The sequence below is a fragment of the Suncus etruscus genome, chromosome 9, assembly GCF_024139225.1.
Source record: "Suncus etruscus isolate mSunEtr1 chromosome 9, mSunEtr1.pri.cur, whole genome shotgun sequence".
Classification (NCBI taxonomy): Eukaryota; Metazoa; Chordata; class Mammalia; order Eulipotyphla; family Soricidae; genus Suncus; species Suncus etruscus.
The window spans coordinates 99,550,317-99,564,325 of NC_064856.1; the positions used below are offsets into that span (position 1 = coordinate 99,550,317).

General features: G+C 31.5%; 2 protein-coding genes across 2 annotated transcripts; one reads left to right on the forward strand and one right to left on the reverse strand.

The window, feature by feature from the left end:
• The first annotated feature begins 237 nt into the window (after positions 1 to 237).
• On the forward strand, positions 238 to 4,347 carry LOC126018669 (olfactory receptor 10AG1-like). The gene is given in 3 exon segments (XM_049780768.1): positions 238 to 288; positions 1,776 to 2,760; positions 4,283 to 4,347. Coding segments are annotated over 3 exon segments (1,101 nt in total).
• A 6,770-nt stretch (positions 4,348 to 11,117) lies between these two features.
• Positions 11,118 to 12,068, reverse strand: LOC126017877 (olfactory receptor 10AG1-like). The gene has a single exon (XM_049779941.1). It carries the CDS (start codon positions 12,057 to 12,059, stop codon positions 11,118 to 11,120), a length of 942 nt encoding a protein of 313 aa, XP_049635898.1. The 5' UTR covers positions 12,060 to 12,068.
• Positions 12,069 to 14,009: the final 1,941 nt, after the last annotated feature.

A 14,009-nucleotide genomic window follows, 5' to 3' on the forward strand; every position in this document is an offset into this window, starting at 1 on the left:
AACATATATTATGATGTAATTTAATGAGAATATATAAAAACTTATACCATCATTGCTAACATTTAATATTAATTTAATATTGAAAAATTAAAGCAATTTAATTTAATATTAAGAAAGTTTAAGTTTAATGTATGATAGTCTGTTATTATACAGTTAAGAATATTTCTTAACTTTAATTGTGATATATCTTTTTACAATGTGTTTATATGAGGAGAAATATATTGATAAAATAGTAACATGATCTGTGTTACTAGTAATAGACGAGGAAATCCTTATGTTATGTATATAGTACGTTAATTCGAAAATACTAATAAGATGCTAGTATTTGGATAATTTCCAGATTTTTGAATATTGTAAACAGTGCTGCAATGAGCATAGATATGCATAAAATATTATAAAATTTTGGTGGGGAATATATGCCAAGAATTGAAAAACCCAAGTCAATGGCATCTTTATTTCAATATTTTTTAGAAGTCCAACAGCAGAAAATTGAGAAATAGTATAGCACATCAGATGTTTTCCTTGCTTTCAGTCAACCTAGATTCAGTCTCTGGTACCCCATGTATCCCCTAAGAACCACCAGGAGTAAGTCCTGAGTACTGTTGGGTGTGACCTTCTTGCTGAAAATAATTTTAAGAAACAAAAAAATAATCCAAAACTGAATATGAGCAAAGGTAAAATTTTGAATTTTTGTCAAAATTTGAAAAAAAAGTAAAATTTATCATGTTAAAAACATCAGTCAGATAAAGAATAAATACAGGACAAATTTATTGATATATGGCACATAAAAAAACAAAGCAGGTGATAGACAATGGCTAACATAAACAAACTCATGATCTCAGTTGACAATACTGAGTTATCTAAGTTGTAGTGGAAGGTTGTGTGATCAAAAACAACGGTAGAGAAGCATTGGCATTGGATTTGGGTGTTTCTGTAAGCTTGTGTGCGTAAAATATAGATATTAATACAAAGGTAACGGTGTTAATTCAATAAAATAAGGCAGTACCTGATTTTTCTACTTATCTTTAGACATATCTCCTGGAGGAAAAAGCTTTCCAAATTGCATTCACCCATTAATGTTTTCTATTTCTTTTATACATCATGAGTTTGGTTTTGTCTTTGAGCCAAGCTGTTTGTACCTATGTTCAGGTTCTTTTTTCTTGTTCTGTGCTCACATATCAGTCTTGGCAGAGCTCTGGAAATCATATAAATTTTTTAACCTGGGTCAGCTATATACATGGCAAGTACCTGACATGCTGTACTATATCTCCAGCAATAATTTTATTTTATAAATATATTTTAATTTATTTTATCTATTTTATAAATATTTTATATTTATAAACAGATAATAGGTATTAACATTAATTAACACTACATATGTCATAACTAGAGTGTAATCAAGTATTTGTCAATATTTTTGAATCATGGCCCTCTTCCAATCTTGTTTTAAACCTACTACCCTACTATTCAATGTTTTAAATTCCTGGTTTCATGTTATGTTTCATGACATTAACTTTATATATGATATTTTTACCTAAGACACCCACCCCCGGAATATTCTGAGGTCTTAAAAACTGTCAGAATACTTAAGTTTGATAAGCATTATATACTAGAACATAGGAAAAATCAGATTTGTCTCTGTAGTTACATTTAATAACAGCACTAAAATTCACCACACTTTGAAAGTACAAGACCTAATTTCAACCCTATAGAAAAGAGGAAAACTAAAAGTGTTTACTTAATTTATACAGAAGAAAAAATTTCAAGGCAAGTAGAGTAACCTATATTTCTGCTTAATTTCTACAGATGAAACAAAAAAAAAGATGAAAACTGAAGATAATGTTTCTATGGTGACTCAATTTGTACTCGTGGGATTTTCTGATCTTCCAAACCTACAAGGGTTACTATTTGGGTTCTTCTTCATCACATACATGATTATCTTAATTGGCAATAGCCTCATCATAATACTAACTAGGCTTGACACTGCACTACAAAAACCCATGTATTTTTTCCTGGCAAATTTCTCTTCTTTGGAAATCTTCTTTGTGTCTGTGACTATGCCTAGGATTCTGAAGAATTTATGGACTCAGGACAGAAGCATTTCTAAGATAGAATGTGCTACCCAAGTATGCTTCTTGCATATGCTGGGAACTAGTGAATGTTTCTTCTTGGCTGTAATGGCCTATGACCGCTACGTGGCCATCTGTAACCCACTGCACTATCCCCTAGTTATGAACCACAAGATGTGTGTGCAGATGGCTGCTGCTGCATGGCTTATTGGAATTCCAGTTCAGATTGGGCAAATATGTCAGGTGTTCTCACTGCCTTTCTGTGGTTCCAATGAAATCAACCACTTCTTTTGTGACATCCCCCCGCTATTCAAGCTGGCCTGTGGGGACACTTTCGTTAATGAGATGTGTGTCTATGTAGTTGCTGTATTATTTGCCATGATCCCTTTTCTACTGATCCTTGGTTCATATGTCAAAATAATTTCCATGATTCTCAAGTTGCCCTCAGCCACTGGTAGGTCCAAAGCTTTCTCCACCTGTTCTTCCCATCTCATAGTTGTGCTTTTGTTCTTTGGCTCTGTCTCTATCTCTTATTTAAGGCCAAAATCAACTCATACTGCAGGGACTGATAAACTTTTGTCTCTTCTATATAGCACTGTGACCCCGATGCTTAACCCCATGATCTATAGCTTCAGAAATAAAGATGTGATTGCAGCACTGAAGAAATTATTTCTCAAAAAAGCAGTATGAGGTTCCCTTAAAAAGTCAAGTATTTTTTATGTTGGTTATATTACCATAATAAATGGACTGTCATTTCAACGTATCTGTGTATATAGATAATGAAACTAATCACATCCACCATTTATTTTTTTAATTTTTTTATTTTTAATTATGAGAACAAGGATGCAAAGAAAGAGGACAAGGTAAAGTTACAGTGGAAGGACAATCACCCATAACATAATTCTCAAAAGTCCCCTTGCTGATATCTTAACTTTGAAATTTCAGCCAAAGAACCTTAAGATAAATAAGACAGAATCCATGTACAATTACTTTGTCCCTCAAGCCCCCAGATTGTGTAACACATTATAATATTTCTTAACAGCAAACAAGGCAATCTAAAGCCATAAAACTTATGTAACTCCTTAAACATTACAGGCATAGTATTTTTTTACATTTCCATATACAGGCATATTAGCTTAAGTTAACCTCAAATTTTAAGTGGGTTCTTTTTAAGGATTAGAGTCAAAGGAGCACAGTAAAAATGGTGTTAGAGTGGCAATTGTTGTTTGCATAGGCCCACCAAAATATGAGGGACATGGAAAGAAATAACCTTGGCCTAAATACAAAGAGACCCGACCCATTTATAATAGATTGCACTTTCAATGTATTGTTTGCTTTGTAAATTTGTAGTTTTATTTTCAAGGGCTTGTATATTAAACTTACACCAGTTACTCTGATGCACATATATGTATGTACATATATGTATGTACATATACGTATGTACATATATGTACTATGGGAATAGATATTTGTATCTATCTCATTGCATTTTATCTAATTTTGATTTCTTCATTTTTTTTTACTTTTTGTATAAACATGTGGTTATAAGGCTGTTCATAATAGTTGTATTTTCCACAGATAATGTTTTTCCTGATTTTGATTAAACATGCAAACAATTTAAACTTAAACAATATTAAAAACAATGTTTTTGACTGCTTCCAAATTGCCTTAATATTTCAGGTAGAATTAAACTTTATATCTTCAGAAAAACATGCAAAACAGTTCTTAGATTCTTGGAATTCTAGGAATCAATACCTTATTTAAGCCAAACATAATTATGCTTTATTTTCAGTGTTGACATATATTCCTCCTTGATTGTAGTCAACTGATTTTGCAGTTTCAGTATATAATGCTAATTAATTCACTTATTTTAATTTTTAATATATTGAGAATCATCAGATACTATTCCATATCACAATAAAATAAGCACATTATTAAATTAAACACAATACCTATAATTCTAAATTAGACTGCACCTCTAAGTGGAAAGGTCAATTATTTAATCAAGTCTCTCACTTTTATTCATTTTTTTTCAGTGCCAGGGACCTAGCTCAGGGTCACATATATATGATGTCTATATTTCACTACTTAGTTATGCGTTGATTTAGATTAAGAATTAATTTTTCAATGTACTTAGTTTCTTTCAACTTATAAATTTAAAATATGGGGCATATATTATTTATAGAATAATTAATAATCTCTTTGCTTGCCAGATTTTGGAAGTATCCTTGGCATGATGACTCACAAACAGTTCATACATACTAGAAATGTTTTATGACCCTAATCATCTTAAATATATTTGTGCATGAATCCATCAAGATATTCAATTTTACAAGTATGTTTATATGTATCTGTGCACCTACGAAGACTATCTGCCTTACACCCAAATGTAAACTTAAGTACATGCATTTATTTACCTTTTGAATATAAGACAATTACGGAAAAATTGAATAAGTTTCTTCCATTGAGCAACCAGAAAATTTCTTCGCAAAATTTTGTTGCACAATTAAATTATTTGTTCTAATTCAATTGTTATTTGTATAATATGATTGTATTATATTCTTTTTGTTTGTTTTGTTTTGGGGCCACACTCAGTGATTTCTCCTGGCTATGCACTCAGAAATCGATTCTGCTTGGGGAACAATATGGGATGCCAGGTCTATTCTGGATCAGCTGCTTGAAAGGAAAATGCCCTACCTCTGCTCCATCACCCCTGCCCCATATATACTGATTGTATTCTTAAACTTTCACTCATACTTTCATTTTCTTTCTTTCTTTCTTTCTTTCTTTCTTTCTTTCTTTCTTTCTTTCTTTCTTTCTTTCTTTCTTTCTTTCTTTCTTTCATCTGTCTTTCTTTCTTTCTTTCTGTCTTTCTTTCTTTCTTTCTGTCTTTCTTTTCTTTCTTTCTTTCTTTCTTTCTTTCTTTCTTTCTTTCTTTCTTTCTTTCTTTCTTTCTGTCTTTCTGTCTTTCTTTCCTTTCTTTCTTTCTTTCTTTCTTCTTTCTTTCTTTCTTTCTTTCTTTCTTTCTTTCTTCTTCCTTCCTTCTTTCTTTCTTTTTCTCTCTCTTCCTTTCTGCTTTTCTTTCTTCTTTCTTTCTTTCTTTCTTTCTCTCTTTCTTTTTTGCTTTCTTTCTTTCTTTTCTTTCTTTCTTTATTTCTTCTTCCTTCCTTCCTTCCATACTTCCTTCCTTCCTTCCTTCCTTCCTTTCTTTCTTTCTTTCTTTCTTTCTTTCTTTCATCTGTCTTTCTTTCTTTCTGTCTGTCTTTCTTTCCTTTCTTTCTTTCTTTCTTTCTTTCTTCTTTCTTTCTTTCTTTCTTTCTTCTTTCTTTCTTCTTCCTTCCTTCTTTCTTTCTTTTTCTCTCTCTTCCTTTCTGCTTTTCTTTCTTCTTTCTTTCTTTCTTTCTTTCTCTCTCTCTTTCTTTCTTTTTTGTTTTCTTTCTTTCTTCTCTTTTCTTTCTTTATTTCTTCTTCCTTCCTTCCTTCCATACTTCCTTCCTTCCTTCCTTCCTTCCTTTCTTTCTTTCTTTCTTCCTTCCTTTCTTCCTTCTTTCTTTCTTCCTTCCTTTCTTCCTTCCTTTCTTCCTTCTTTCTTTCTTTTTCTCTCTATCTTCCTTCCTTTCTTCTTTTCTTTCTTTCTCTTTCTTTCTTTTTCTTTCTTTTTTATTTTCTTTCTTTCTTCTTCCTTCCTTCCTTTCTTCTTTCTTTCTTTCTCTTTCTTTCTTTCTTTCTTTCTTTCTTCTTCCTCCCTCCCTCCCTCCCTCCCTCCCTCCCTCCCTCCCTCCCTCCCTCCCTCCCTCCCTCCCTTCCTTCCTTCCTTCCTTCCTTCCTTCCTTCCTTCCTTCCTTCCTTCCTTCCATCCTTTCTTCCTTCCTTTGTTTCTTTGATTTTTGGGAAACACCCAGTGATTATCAGGGGGTTCTCCTGGTTATGCTGTCAGAAATTGCTCCTGGGTCGGGGAACCATATAGGATATCAGGGATTGAACCCAGGTTAGTTCTGGGTCAGACACGTGTATGGAGCTGCTGTAATCAGGCCCCCTTCACTTACATTCTTAGTACTAATGATTTAATTTAGAAACAATTTTATTTTTGAATATTTTAACATTTCAGATAAATCCCTTTTAAGAGGTAATACAGCACATTACCATTATAAGCAGTACTTAAATAGTTGCACTTATATATACATAAACATTCTATGGGTATCACCTATTACATACATCTAATTGTGTATGTGCATTCATCTTTATGAGTTTATGTATATGCTAAATGTCCATATAAGTAAAAAATACATCAATTGCCTACCAATATATCTTATATTTATTTCTATAGTCAGCAATCTAATTTGACAAAAGTTAAAAACCAAATATATATTAATTTTTTTTGTTTTGTTTTGGGGCCACACTCAGTAGTGCTCAGGGTTTACTCCTGGCTCTTCACTCAGAAATCACTCCTGGCCGGCTTGGGAGACCATACGGAATGCTGGAGACGATATGGAATTCCAGAGATCAACATTTTTCTTAAATATTGTTTTGTAAAGATTATATATGTTCAACTGAACTATCTATCTTTCATATTAATTTATTTAATTCACATAGAAAATTCCTTTCATATATGAACACACATGCATAAGCCTAAGCATTTTTGTAAATGGGTAATTTTATTTTCACTGTAAAATATACTGGAGAAAATACAACATAGAAATATATTATACTTTTTTGACACTAAAGTTATATGTATATTGCATTTAATTATTTGATCTTATAAATTATAAATGATACTTAAATTTAAGTATTAACAAAAGTTCTTCTAAAATTATACATCCAACTAGGAGTTTTTTAAAACTTACTTCTCAGTTGAATTCAACTCAATTCAGTTGAGTTCTAGGAAGCTCTATACATATATGTCTTCAAACATACATACAAAGTTCCTTGTCAATACGTTTCTTACAATGCTATGAAAATAAATGGTTTTTACAAAATTGAATAAATGGCAAATAATTGAATATAAGTCAATTTAATAAATGTAAAATGTCAAATGAATGTCATCTCTTTGTACTTTAATAGAAGGAAAGACACAATACTGAATATTTTAATTTCTAAAGGATTCACTAAGATATATATATATTGAAAATATTAAATTTAATTGGCCCTACATCTCCCAAGTCAGTTTATGTGAATATATTATCTTCAATTTGATGTTCTAATAAATTATCACTAATTTGGATTACTCACAAAGTAACATTTGCCAGATACAATACATTTTTCATAAAGTGAAACTACAATCAGTCTTTATCAGTTCTTCCTGAGAAATAATATAGAAAATTCCATTACAGAACTACCAATGAAATATTTTCATTGTCAATGACTTATACATATAAGTATTACTTTTATATACATACATATACAACTTTTGTCGGAATATGATTAGCACTCTACAGGTAGATAAAGTACCATAGTTTGCTTATTTTCAATAATAAAAATATCACACTCTACAACAAAAGCTCCTGTTGCATTAAAGAATTTATTTCCATAGAATTTTTTTTTCTCAGGTTACTATGGCATCCATATTTATTGAACTGCATATTATGAGACTAAACAAGGAAATCACAATATAAAAAGAGAAAGTACTTGGCCAATTCCTGCTGATTCTCAGGTCTTTAGTCTAACATAGGGCCTCATAACCTGGTCTAGAGAAGGTCCATTGCCTCTGTAAGATTAGATGAATAAGTGGATCAAGGTTTTACATGAATCCTAGATGATACCTGTTACAACTCTTGAAACCTGCCAACACAATAGACTACCTTATCTTGTCTCTTGGTCAGTCATAACTATTTGTTATATTTTAACTATCAACTAGATTTTCAGGAATTTATAATTACATAGTCAAAGGAAAGGGATTTTTAAATTTAGCTTTAAATCAGTATACATACAGTTATTGTCAATCATAAACATTTCAAATACTTTTATTTGTCATTTTAGAAACTGCTTTAAAAATGGTGAATAGGTTGCATTTTGGGTAAGCCAATTTGTAAATAAAAGCACCAAATGTACAGATTTTAATATAGTGTCAATAAATGTTCAGCAAAATTAATGACAATGTGAACTACATTATTTAATGTAGTTTGGATCACAAACTTTTCTCAAATGATCAATTTTACAATTCATTATGCTGATATCCACACTCACAGAAAATACACCTGTTTTTTAAACTTTACATTAGTAATTATAAAAATTTTCTTCAACTCCCTATACAATTACAGTATGTTCAATGTTTAAAAACTACAATAAGATGTATGCATTCATGTGTCCTGTACTTGTAAAGCAAGTAGAATGCTTTTCTTGCATGTAATCATCTAGTTTGATCCCCAGAATACCATATCCTCCCCATAAGACCATCAGAAGTTATCCAGGATGGACCCTGGCTCAATCCCAGGCATCCCATATGATCCCCCAAGCCAGAAGTGATTTCTGAGCTCATAGCCAGGAGTAACCCTTGAGAGTCACTGGGTATGGCCCAAAAACAAACAAGAGACCATCAGGAGTGAACACTGAGCATAGCTGTGTGTGGTCCAAAAAATAAAAGAAAAAAGTATGTATTCATAAATGACCATATCCATAAAAGCTTAAACATCAGTTAAAGCTGTATAAAAAATGTACATAGCAAAAACCCTAAAACCCATGTATAAAATATGACATTACTCAAATTTTGAATAATTATATTCTAACTCTTATTTGTAATTCAGAAGAATTTCTTCACAAACTGAAAATACGTTAACAAGGACCTCTTTACCACCATACACTGAAACAATAGCATGTTCCTTCTCCTTTGAGATTACATTCAGCATTTATACAATATCTTTTTACTTTGTATGATAATATTTTGACAGATTTTGTAACCATCTATAAAAATAAAAAATGGCAATATATCTGTTATTTCCTACATTCTTTCTCATTCACATATGATTTCTATAGTCTTTCAAAAATAAAACAACAGAAGTTTGTAGAAGAAAAGACAGAACACTATTGACTTCTACACTTATCTCGTCAGGAATCCATTTATCTCCTTATACTTTGATAGCTGAAAAGACACAACACTGAATTTTTTAATTGCTAAAGAATTCATTATGAAATATACATTGAAAATAGGTAATTCAATTGGGCCTACATCTGGCAAATCAGTTTATGTGAATGTATTATCTTCAACTGGATGTTCTAATAAATAATCAAAAACTTGGATCATTTTCTATGATACATGAATATATCATTAGTTCTATAAGACAATTTATTTTATCTTTATTTATTTGGTTTTGTGGCCACACTCAGCAGTTCTCTGAAAATATTCTCTGCTCTGCACTCAAGAATCATGCTTGCAGTATCTGAGGAACGGTATTTGGGCCATGTTATGATCTTATAAATGTCTCTGTATTGATTAAAAGAATTGGAGAAAAAGGGTTGAGAAATGAATGGAGAAAATAAAATGTTTTTAAATTACTTTGAAAATAAATAGTCATGCCTAATTCAACATTTAATTGATATGAGCTGATAATGGCTTAATATTTATTCTTTTTAAATATTAATAATAGGTATGGTCTAATACATAGTCCTGAATAATAACAACAAAGATTTTAATAGCAATTAAAGAAATATAAACACACATATTTATAAAAATATAAACCACAATAGTGAAAGAAAATAAGATTAATATATAAGAAGTACATTTTATCCATCATATAATTAATTCTTTCAAATATATATTTAGTAACACTTTATATTTTAATTTAGACAGAAAATTCAATATTCATTAAGATTATTGTATAAAATATTATGATTTTAATTATGTTTTAAATATTTCCCTATTTTTCCATACCATATAAATATTAGACCCATGTAAAAATGAATTCTCAAATTTTAGGCAATAGAATCATTGCACTATTTACTAACTGAATTGGAAAGAATAATATAAATGCACAGATAAATTTGAATAAACACAGCCCTTCTGTTCTGAGAAAGACAAAATAAGTTGGAGGCAGTGTTCCGTTTCATGAGGTGAAAGTGATAAAATACTAGACATGAGCCTACAAATGCAGGCACCACCTTTAGTTAATAGTATTCAGTAAAATTTCTAATGAATAAAATCCCAAACACATGACATCCATAAAATAATCTTTCTCATAAAGATTATGAAGATAAAAGCAATCACATAGAAATTAGTTGGATAGGGGTAACAGTGAGAGCACAGCAGTGAGGGCATTTGCTTTGCAAGTGTCAAACTAGGTTCTGTTCACAATCTATAGAGTACCTCGAGCCCACCAGGAATAATTTCTGAGCACAGATCCAGGAGCAAATTCTGAGTGCCACCAGGTGTGACCCCAGACCCCCCAAAAAAAAGAAGTAGAAGAAAAAAAGAGTTGGTGTTACAGTTCCAAAATATTACACAAACAATATGCTAAGCCAAATGTTTGAGAGAGTTTAGAGTTCTGCTTACTGTCACTTATTTCAACAATAAACACACATATGTCTTACTTTTGGTTTTCAAGACAAGGCATACTGCACACAGATAGTAGGTTAAGTAAAGTAATTATGTCCAACAGAATGTAGACTGATATTACATAATGTCTAAATGTTGCAGTTGTATGTTGAATAAAAGTATTCATTTATAAATTGAAATCTTTAAACACCACTTCAAAGACATTAAATATTAAATTGTTATTGGTATTCAGCTATAGAATGAAAACTAACAACAAAAATACCAAATTCAAACAGACTAAAGTGAACGGTTTTACTTTCCATAAAATATGAAATCCATGTTACTTTTAAATTAATGAACAAAGTTACAGTTGGCATAAAACATCAAAGATGAATCAAATTGTATATATAATTATTACAGTAAATGAGATTAGTAATAGAAATATCTAAATGCAAATCACAGGATGAAGTTCTTAGCTTCCATAAGAGGGAAAATGTAGAATGCTACTGCTTTGTATGTCCAGCCTTGTGTTGCTTCTCTGATAACTATGTGGGAGGCTGAAAGGTTACAATGACTTTAGGATGCTATTTGTTTAAAAATATTTTTCTCAATGCTGCAATCACATCCTTGTTTCTGAGGCTATATATCATAGGATTAAACATTGGAGTCACTGTGGTATAAAAGAGAGACAGAAGTTTATCAGTGCCCGCAGACTGGGTGGATTTTGGCTTTAAGTAGGTGATGGAACCAGATCCAAAGAATAAAACCACGACCATCAAGTGGGAAGAACATGTAGAGAAGGCTTTGGCCCGTCCTGTAGCTGTTGGCAACCTCAGAATGGTGCAAATTATTTTGCTATAAGAAGCAAGTATCAGCATGAAAGGAACTACAACAAAGAGCAGAGCTGCTACATAGAGAGATATCTCATTAAGAAAAGTGCTTCCACAGGCTAGTTTGAGAACGGGGAGGATGTCACAGAAGAAATGCTTAATTTCATTGAAATTACAGAAGTGCAGAGAGAAGATCTGACATGTTTGCCATAACTGTAGTGGGATGCCACCAAGCCAGGAGCCAGCAGCCAGCTGAACACAAGTCTTGTGGTTCATAACTAGAGGGTAGTGAAGAGGATTACAAATGGCCACATAGCGGTCATAGGACATCACTGTAAGGAATAAACACTCACTGGCTCCCAGTGTAATGAAGAAGAACATTTGGGTGGCACATTCCACCTTAGAAATGCTTCTATCTTGGGTCCACAAGTTCTTTAACATCCTGGGGAGTGTGACTGACACGTAACAGATTTCCAATGAAGAGAAATTTGCCAGGAAAAAATACATGGGTTTCTGTAATGCAGGGTCAAACCTAGTTATTGTCACTATGAGTCCATTTCCAATTAAGACAGTCATGTAAATGATGAAGAAGACTCCAAAAAGTAACCCTTGGAGGTTTGGAAGGTCAGAAAATCCCTGAAGGACAAATTGTACCACTGAGGAAATGTTGGTCATTGCTTTCATCTCATATTTCATATCTAGGAGTGACTTATTCAGATTAGTGAATTTGATAGTACAAAGTTTTCCAATTCCTCATATAAACTCAAACTTATAATTTATATATCCTCTAAATGTGTGATGCAGCTTAATTTTACCATTAAACATTAAAGTATTGTTAAATAAGTTATTATTTTAAATGATAATAAATGTATATATATATATTTGGTTTGGAGCCATACCTGGTAGGCTCAGGGCTCAGGGATTATTCACAGCTGTATTATCAGAAATCACTCCTGGCAGGCTTGAGGTACCATATGGAATCGAACCCAGCTCCATCCCAGGTTGGCCACTTGAAAGGCAAATGCCCTACTGCTGTGCTATCGCTCCAGCCCCCAAATTAATGTATTTTTATCAAAACATTCTAAAAACATAAATTTATGTTTGCTTATATGTTACCACTTTGTACTGGAAATTTTGTTTTGTCTTATCAATTTATAAAATGACAATTAAAATATAGAACTTCTCTTAATTTTAAATATCATTAAAATATCTCTGCATTTAGTTAATGTTAGAAATAATAACTTTTATGTAGTGTTCAAAATATTTCCAGATCTTTGAATATGTATATTTAATCTATGTTATCCAAAATAAATATTTAATGCTCAATGTTATTTAAAATTATAATATATAAAGTATTGATGTTTTTCTCAGATTGTAGTAGAAAGGAAAAAAGCTCTCTGATGATCTTCCTGTAAAACAGTTCTCAACAATAAGAGAGAACCATCCACTATCATACACTATTTTTTTTTTGATTTAATTCTTTGAATGGTCCATTATCAGGCACTTCAATGACAGGACCTGAGGATGCACAGATATTTGGTCTCTGAGTTGTTAACAACCATCCAATGCCCGTGTAGTACTGGGGGCCTTCAAGGCTAGATCATTTGCTTGGAGAAGCAAGTAATGCCAGGATTGAACCCATTTGAGTTGTATTATGTAGTCCACACAATTTATTTTTAAGAATACAATTCTAACCATAATGGAACCTTTCACATATGTATCTATCTAAACATATCATGTGAATAAGACAAATTTATATCTCCTGTTAAACAGTCCTCACTTTATTAGTGCTATCTTATAGAGCTGACTTGTCAGTAATTTCAATCTTTCCCTAGCATACACACATGTGCTTGGATTCATGCAGATGAATGTGTTGCTATGCCATTGACCATCTTTGATGAAGAAATTGAAAATTAATCATCTAGGCTCCTAAATTTGGTATTGCCTTAAATATGTAAATACAGGTAATGTGCTAACTTAAATGCATATATTGAGCACTCTTCTCACCTCTATCCTAATATAAACAAAAATTCTTCTCACGCTGTCTTGGTCCTTTTCTATTTCACATCTATCTATGTTAAGCATGATTGTTTAGTACACTATCAAAAGTAACATATTACATAATTTCATTCAGTATGTGCCACATTGCTCCCATATTGATTGCTAAGTAATTGAAAAATACTCACTGCAAAGAGTAATAAATTAAACTATATTATTTTACTAACAAATATATAAGTGTATGTGAGACAGGAACAATGATCTCTGCAAAACATTGCCATTCAGTGGATTTTTCATGATGATATAAAGAAAGATTTTATGATACAATTATTTTACCATGTAGAGTACCCTAGTCTATCTAATGATTGAAGAATTTTTTTTTTTGGTTATATACCCAATTAAGCATTTCTTCTTATAAGTGTCCTAATAGGGGAGGTGAAAATATTGTAGCAGGTCAGATAGTCATTGAGATTTGATAATAAAATATTTTAGCATGTATAACTAAATTAATCTATCTTCATTTTTACTACACCATCACCATATTTTTGAATTTTAATCTACATTTGAATTCAATAAGAATCTAAAACTTGATTAATAATTGATTTTTATTACATAAATTAGTACATTTTATTGATTGCATTCTCTATG